The 7,528-nt window shown below is 43.2% G+C and overlaps 1 protein-coding gene across 9 annotated transcripts in view; it reads left to right on the forward strand.

Annotated features, from left to right (window-relative positions):
- Positions 1 to 7,528, forward strand: part of HMBOX1 (homeobox containing 1) — a 117,417-nt gene that overhangs the window by 93,021 nt on the left and 16,868 nt on the right. For 4 of the 9 annotated variants that reach the window (XM_064411548.1, XM_064411549.1, XM_064411554.1 and 1 more), the window contains 4 exons: positions 2,249 to 2,331; positions 4,468 to 4,563; positions 5,950 to 6,044; positions 6,207 to 6,308. In XM_064411548.1, the coding sequence (XP_064267618.1) occupies positions 2,249 to 2,331; positions 4,468 to 4,563; positions 5,950 to 6,044; positions 6,207 to 6,308 (376 nt within the window). The remainder of the gene's footprint in view (positions 1 to 2,248; positions 2,332 to 4,467; positions 4,564 to 5,949; positions 6,045 to 6,206; positions 6,309 to 7,528) is intronic. The other 5 variants (XM_064411552.1, XM_064411558.1, XM_064411550.1 and 2 more) reach the window with 5 other exon arrangements.

Genomic DNA, 7,528 nt, shown 5'->3' on the forward strand with positions numbered 1-7,528 from the left:
GTTCTGGAAGTTTGCTCCATCATAGGGAGATATCCTCTTATCCCAGAGAAATGTAAGCATGGGCTGAAGTTTTGTTGTTGGTAGAAAATATTTTTGTTATTTGTTGGAAGCAGCAAAATCCTGGCTGTGGCTTGGGGAAGGGACAGTGTTGAGTTGGGTGTCAAGAAAAGGGTCACTGGTGGCTCTGGTGTTGTCTTTGCTGCTTTAATTAGCATCTCACTTTCTTGAATTAACAAGAATGGGCAGTTCAAGGTCACCCTGATTGATAATTTTATTTTGTAATTTCTTCCATAAATGTTGTTCTTTGTACATGTGGTGCTGTGTAGGACTCCGGGGCAGGCAATATGTTCCTGTAAATAACAGAGCAGCAGTTTTCAGCTGTGATCTCTTGATGTTCCTTTATCTCAGGGTGCTTAAAAGAGGAAATGATTCTTGGCTCTGGGCTCTGGGCAGAGGGCAGTGCTCTGTAGGTGGGAGAGCTGAAATATTGTCATGGGGTTGTGGAGCTGGGATCCTGATCTTCTCCTTCCATCACTAACTACTGGAAAAAGCATTTTCTGCTCTATTTTTAAGTTTTTTAAGTTCTCCATTCCCCAAAAATGCACCTTTGTAAGAACCCTGCAACCCCTTTGAACAGAAATTTGCAGGTTGAGATGGACACACACATCTCTTCAAAGGCTGCAATCACAAAGGGGATAGACATGGAAGAGGGGAGAACACACTTTAAAAATTACCATTTCCAGAGGGTGTGATGTTCATTCTAAATTCTCACGAAGCTGAACAAAGACACCAGTCCTGTGTCAGGGAACTCCTCCTTTGACTCCTCAGTCACCTTAATTCCAGCAATGAGTTCACTCTAATAGTGGAAGTGTTGGCTGACAAACTCCCAAATTTTCCAGCACTTGAACTGAAGTTTAGGGCATTCATTTGGAGAAGATTGAGCCATCCCTGTGGTTCCATTTGCTCTCTCCCAGCAGATCACCTGGAAGTCCATGAATGGTGCAGCTCTCTGAGCTCCTGTGTGATTTCTCTTACTCACTGAGCAGCAACTTTGAAATAGAACTCCATTTTGGGCATAGATGTGACTGTGAATGACTCTGTGAACAGGGGGATGAAGTAGTGGCACCTAAAATTCAACCTGAGTGTTCAAAGTTTGGACAGAAACAGTTCCTGTATGGAACAGAATCTGGATTTCCATAGAAAGTATCTGGGGCCAATCCACTGGATGAATAATGGAAAATAATAATTGCCTCAATATGCTGGAATCTCCTATTACCAAATGATCTACAGTTAAGGAAATAAATATCTTATTTTCAAATCCAGAGCAGCTGTCCAACAGCCGGGCCTGCTGCTGATCAAAGTTGATAAAAGAAATCCTAGGATTATATATTATGGATAATCTACAGAAAAAACAGTGGTAGTCTCTGCTTGTGGTATGATTAGCAGAGTCCATTGAAGAAAACAGGACGTTTTGTTGGTTTTAATGCAGATCTGATAAGCTCTGTGGAATGTAAATCAGTTCATTAAAATTTGCAGAATGGTTCAATGAGGTAAAAGAGGAAACAGTTTTAACTTTTTTAGGGTGTTTACTGCATGTAAAGTACAATAAAATCACAATTATTCCAGAAAAAATAGTGTTAGAGACATGCTGTACTCAATGTGTCGTTCTGAGGAAGATTGAAAAATTTTGAATTGTGGTTTTAAAAAAACAATCTGACTGTAGAAATCATCCTGTGCAATTTCATAGCATCTCCACACCATGTCTGTCTCTGCAGTATTTGTGAGGTTTTGCATAATACAGATATTAAAAGTATATATGGATGTGTATATATTAAAAAATATATATGAACAGGAATCAGAAAAAATGTTAAAGAGCTCCTTCTACCTAAGCTGAGGGTGTGTGAGGGGATAAAAAATAAATTATAGTAAAGTCAAAGGCCTGTCTTGGAGATGATGCTTCACTTGACAATCTTAACTCTGATACCCATGGAATTCCTACATTTTTGGGTGTCCTAGTACAATATTCCAAATGCTGAGATAATACTCATTTTTTCTGAGGGATTTGGGAAGTTCCCTTTATTCCATGTGGACATAAATGCAGGCTGGTGTTACTTTACCATAAAATTCACTGTGGTACCTTTGGAGGAGTGATGCATAAATCAGCAGCTGACACCTTTTAGTGGAGCTGCTTTGGAACCTTCATGCTCTGATTTCTTAAGAAAAAACCTTTTTTTTTCCCCTTTTGCAGTTACTTCAATGAGAATCAATATCCCGACGAGGCAAAGAGAGAAGAAATTGCCAACGCCTGTAATGCAGTCATACAAAAACCAGGTGAGGAGCTGCTGGGGGGTCCTTCCCAAAAACAAAAGAGGTTTCAGCATCTTGAGTTCTGAGACTGATGTTTGCAGAATCACAAAATCATTTGGGTTGGAAAAGACTTCCAAAGTCATCAAGCTTGACTGATAAATCAGGTTTTTGGAGGAGGAAGGAGCTCAGCTCTCCTGTTTTTCAATATTTTACAGCTTTCAGACAGGGATCTCAGATTAGAACCTGGGTGTTAATGGGGGACCTTATCTTTAGGTCAACAAGTTGCATTTTCCCTCTTTCTGGAGAAGTTATACTTAGGAGAGGAGCATGAATATTCAGTGTAGTGTTAGTGGATGCACCTGCCTTTGCTTAGTTTTGCTAACCAAACATTTACATAGATCTCAGAACTTGTGTTTTGGATATATTTAGATTTCTTACAACCAGAATAAAAATTAATGAGAAGGCAACTAAAGTGTGAGTCATGCACATGGAATCACAAAATTATTTAGGTTGGAAAAGCCTCTGGGATCATGGAATCCAACCATCCCCAGCACTGCCAAGGTCACCACTGATCTGTGTCCCCAAGTGCCACATCCACAGGGATTTTAAATCCCTCCAGGGATGGGGACTCCACCCCTGCCCTGGGCAGCTGTGCCAGGGCTGGACAGGAGTTTCCAGGCAGGAATTGTTCCCAATATCCAACCTGAGCATCCTTGGTGCAGCTGGAGGCTGTTTCCTCTTGTCCTGTCCCTGTTCCCTGGGAGAAAAGATGGATCCCCACCTTTTTATCCTTTCAGGGAGTTGTGGAGAGCTGGGATTGTCACAGGATAGCTCAGACCAGTTTAGAATGGAAGTTCATCTGGTGAGGCAGGACCAGCTTAGATAAGATTGTTCAGTTTCAGTTTCTCCAAAACCAGAGGTTTTCCCATCTCCAGGCCCCTGTTCCACAGTGTTGAGCACTCTCATGGAAAAATACATTTTCCCTAATACCTGCTGAATTTTTCCTTGAAAAATCAGAGGACCAGAGAGCTGAGGATTTGATTCCTAGCTGTGGAGCAACTTGGACCAAAGTGCTGCAAGGCCATGTCAGGGAGCAGTAAAATACTGCCAGTGGTGCTGATGCAAAGCATTAGGAAGCAGCCAAGCTATCAATTTCCAGAGTTTTCTTTCTTTCACTTGTCTCATCTCTCCTAACTTATTTAAGTGTGCAGATTGCTGCAATTACATGGATGTTTTGTAGGCTGAATAAATAAACTTTGAGAAAGACTCAGAAGCAAGGGGGGCTCAACCCTGTATAGCCTGCAGAGGTCTGAGGATGGAGATATGGGGAATATTTTATACAGGGTCAGGAGCAAAAAAGAGGTTTCCAGGATGTCCTTGAAATACTGAATCCCTCCAGTCTTCCCTTATTTATGCTGATGACCAGATAAAGGCATCATTTTTTATAGCTGCCTTCTGGTTTTTGGGAATTTTTTGTTGGTTTAAGTGTAAAAATCCAGTTTCCAGCATCCACCCCTGTTCTCCCAAAAGATCCCGAGTGTCCTGGCACTGTTGGGAGGGTGTGATGGGTGCTGAGAGAAAGGGTGACACAAAACCACTTCATTCATTTTTCTGCTGTATAAAACAGTGAACTGTACCCTTGTGACACATAGTAAGAGAAGGAGCCCCAGGGATGAGGTTTGTGGCAGGAATTTCAGTTTTTGGAATCTCAGTTTTGTGCTCAAAGTGGAAAAAAAACCCCTTCATTTTCCCATGGCTCTGGGTTGAGTTGGTTGAAGCTGCAAAGAAATTCCTGTAATTCAGATTTTTTAAAAAAACAGAAGAAAAGAAGATACTTAGCTTTTAGTGCCACAGCACCTAGACACTGGAACGTGATCCACATAAAGTTTGCTTTTTTCTCAGTTATTTCAACTTGCCAGTGCTGTTTGTGTTTCAGGGGTTTATCCCATAGAATCCCAGAACTGTTTGGGTGAGCAGGGACCTCAAAGCTCATCTAAAATTCCAATCCCAGGACAGGGACACCTCCGCTATCCCAAATTGCTCCAAGTCTTGTCCAACCTGTTCTTGCACACTTCCCAGGGATGTGGCAGCCACAGCTTCTCTGGAACCCAGTGAGTAACACCACTGAACTATTATTTTTCCCTACTGTTGCTTTCCTAGGAAAAAAATTGTCGGATTTGGAGCGAGTCACCTCCCTCAAAGTGTACAACTGGTTTGCCAACAGGAGGAAGGAGATCAAGAGAAGAGCCAATATCGGTAATGTATCACAGAGCCTGCCTGCAAGGCCTGGGCTTTGCTCAGCAGAGGTGGCAATTACGTAAGAATTAATTAGTGAAAACACCAGAGGTGCTGACAGCCTCGGGAGAAATGTGGAGGAATTATGAAAATGAGTCTCTTGCTGTTCCAGATTTTTTGTGAAATAACGTGTAGTTTGTAGAATTCTGTCATCAGTGCAGGGGAAGTGGTGAAGTTACAAAGTTTTACTGGAAGATCAGCTTTAAAGAGCAAAGTGAGAATTTTATAGGTGGAAGGAGAGTTGCGTTTCCCTCCTTTGAGTATCCAAACTCAAATCTGAAATGAAACCTCAAAATTGTAAATAAAGGAGATAGAGATGTTGGCAGGTTCACAAACTTAGTGTGGTTTTTATCCTGGTTATACCTCTGGCCCTGACAGCTTTCCACGGTTTTGCCCAGGGACAAGTGGCTGGAAAAAAGCCACATTTTTTGTGGATGATCAGGAAAACACAAAAATCACTTCACAGTTAACCCTGTGGGTTCTTAGCTGATTGTAAGGAAATCAAATCACTTGTAGGAAGGAGACCCTCTGATGTGGATAAGATATTCTGAGGAGAATAAATCACCTCAGTGATTTGTTATTTTGTGGATTCAACAAACTCCTGCCATTCATAAAAAGTTTGATATCCTTACTTAGATATTATGCAGAATTACTTTTGCAACACATGGGTGAGCAGACATCCATATCTGCTTATTTCCATTATTTTTAATTATTTCAAATGTTCCACTATTTTGCCTTATTTCTGAATAAGAAAAAAAGCTCTAATTACATAATTTAACATGTTACTAAAGTTTAACTAAATTTATCTTTCTACAAGTAAAAATGGCCTCTCAGAGGGATGGGGGAATAAAGCAAACTTAGTGTTTGGAGAGGAGGTTTGGAAAGAGATAAAAAGAATCAAGGGGAGCTTTAGATATATGGATCCTACTGGAAGATGGATTTTTGTGTTTTCAAATCCCTGAAGTGCTTTCAGAAATTTCTCCCATCTATTTTCAGACACTCCCCACCCCCTTGAATCCTGCCCAGTCCAAAGTATGGGGGAAGATTTACAGGGAATGCCTTTGCCACCCCTGTACCTTAGAAATGACACTGATTTCTTAGGATTGGCTGGAAGACAGGGATTTTTACTCCCAGGACAGTCTGGTAGTTGGCAGGGAAGGATTTCAGGCAAACCAGTGTTTTTACTTGTTTGCCTTCCCAAATGTTGGAGAGTGACGAGAACGGTGCTAAGAACTAACCCTGTTCCTCCAGTCATTCTAACTTCCCAAAAAAGGGAAAAAACCCCTGAGTTACTTTAACTTCTCCAATGCATCAGATAAATGAGGGATCCATTTGCTTTTTTCGAAGAAGCAGCAATCCTGGAGAGCCATGGAATAGATGTACAGAGTCCTGGAGGCCACTCCAACAGCGACGACGTGGACGGCAACGACTACTCAGAGCAGGTGAGCCCTGGAGCCTCCTGGCCCAAACAGGGACAACCCAAACACCTAAAAAGGACCTTTTTGCCTCTTGAAAATCCTGTTTTGTTTGACTTTTGTGTCACTGTGATGGGGAGAGGGTGAGAATCCAGCATTCACCCACGTGGATTTGTTGCCTCACGACAGGACACTTGGCAAGTACGCAACGGGGAGGAGGAGGGACGATGTTCTGAAGGAGGCAGAGAAGCAGAGAAGGTAGAAGAAGACAGGAGGATCTGCTCCAAACAAGCAAGTTACACCCCTCACACCACACACAATGTCTGAGATGTGGCAGGAGAGCCTCACCTCAGGCAGAGCCCTGCCATACCCACGCTCTCCTTCCCTGTCACTCTGATTTCCCCTCCCTCAGGAAGGGATGGACAGGTCTGTCACAGCCCTGTGTGTCAGGCACCAACAATTGTCCCCAAAAAACTTGCACTTCTGATTTGTTTCTGCAAGAAGAGCCCTGTTCTAGCCTGCTGTGAGCTGCTGACCTGGCCTCAGACATGAGCAGGAGGGAGCCCTGCCCAGGACCCTTCAGAAGTCTTTGTGCCAACTTTTCCCAGCAGGATTCTGAGCACTGGGCACCCTCCTGGAAGTTCCTGAGCTCCCTCTGTTCTGTGGCAGAACCTTCCAGGAGCTTCTCAGGATCATCCCTCAGACACTGACAGACAAAGGGTGAAGGGTGGGGGAAAAGGATTTGATTTACTAAGCCCTGACCTTTAATTAGCTTATTCCATATTGTTCTGCAAGAACGTGCCACAATTTGGATTGTTTACATATTATCTGTCTTTTTTGTTTGTTTCTGCATTTTAATTCTTGCCTGTTCTCTCTTTTTCTTGGTTATTTTTAACCCTTGACAGCCACTTCTTTTTTAAATTCTCTAGCAAAAGAATACCCCTTCCCACACTCTTGAGCCCTCACCTACCCTAAAGTTGGTGACCCTTCCTTCACACACCTTCCTGACAGGTTTTGCATCCCCTTCCCAATTTTCCCAGGGTTTGAACTCAACCAGCTCACTCCTGCTTTTGAGAGGAGATATTTCTGTGCTACCCCACAGCTGGGCTGGATCACTTCTCCCTGCCTCTTTTGGGAGAAGCTGGGAGTTCTCCCTCGTGCAAAAGCTGCTGGTGGAGTGGAACAGCAGCTGAGTGTCCTGGAATGAGTCCCTGGCACACTTGGCTCTGGCCCAGGGCAGCAGATCCCTGGCAGAGGCATCCCCAGCTGCTGCTCCTGATGGGGATTGAGACCCTTTTTATAGGTCAGCACCAGCAGATTTGGTGGGACCAACTTTTCTGGCTCTCAGTGATGAGAAGCTGCTCTGTGACTGCCATAAAATGTTTAGAAACCACTGCCAAGCCCAGAAAATTCCCTGTCAGACAGACAGGACTGGAATACTGAGGTGGAGCCTGATGTAGAACTCCTGAACTGTGTTTCTCTGCTGTGCATTATCCAGCATGCTTTGAAAA

Source organism: Passer domesticus, chromosome 3, assembly GCF_036417665.1.
Source record: "Passer domesticus isolate bPasDom1 chromosome 3, bPasDom1.hap1, whole genome shotgun sequence".
In the NCBI taxonomy this organism is placed as follows: domain Eukaryota; kingdom Metazoa; phylum Chordata; class Aves; order Passeriformes; family Passeridae; genus Passer; species Passer domesticus.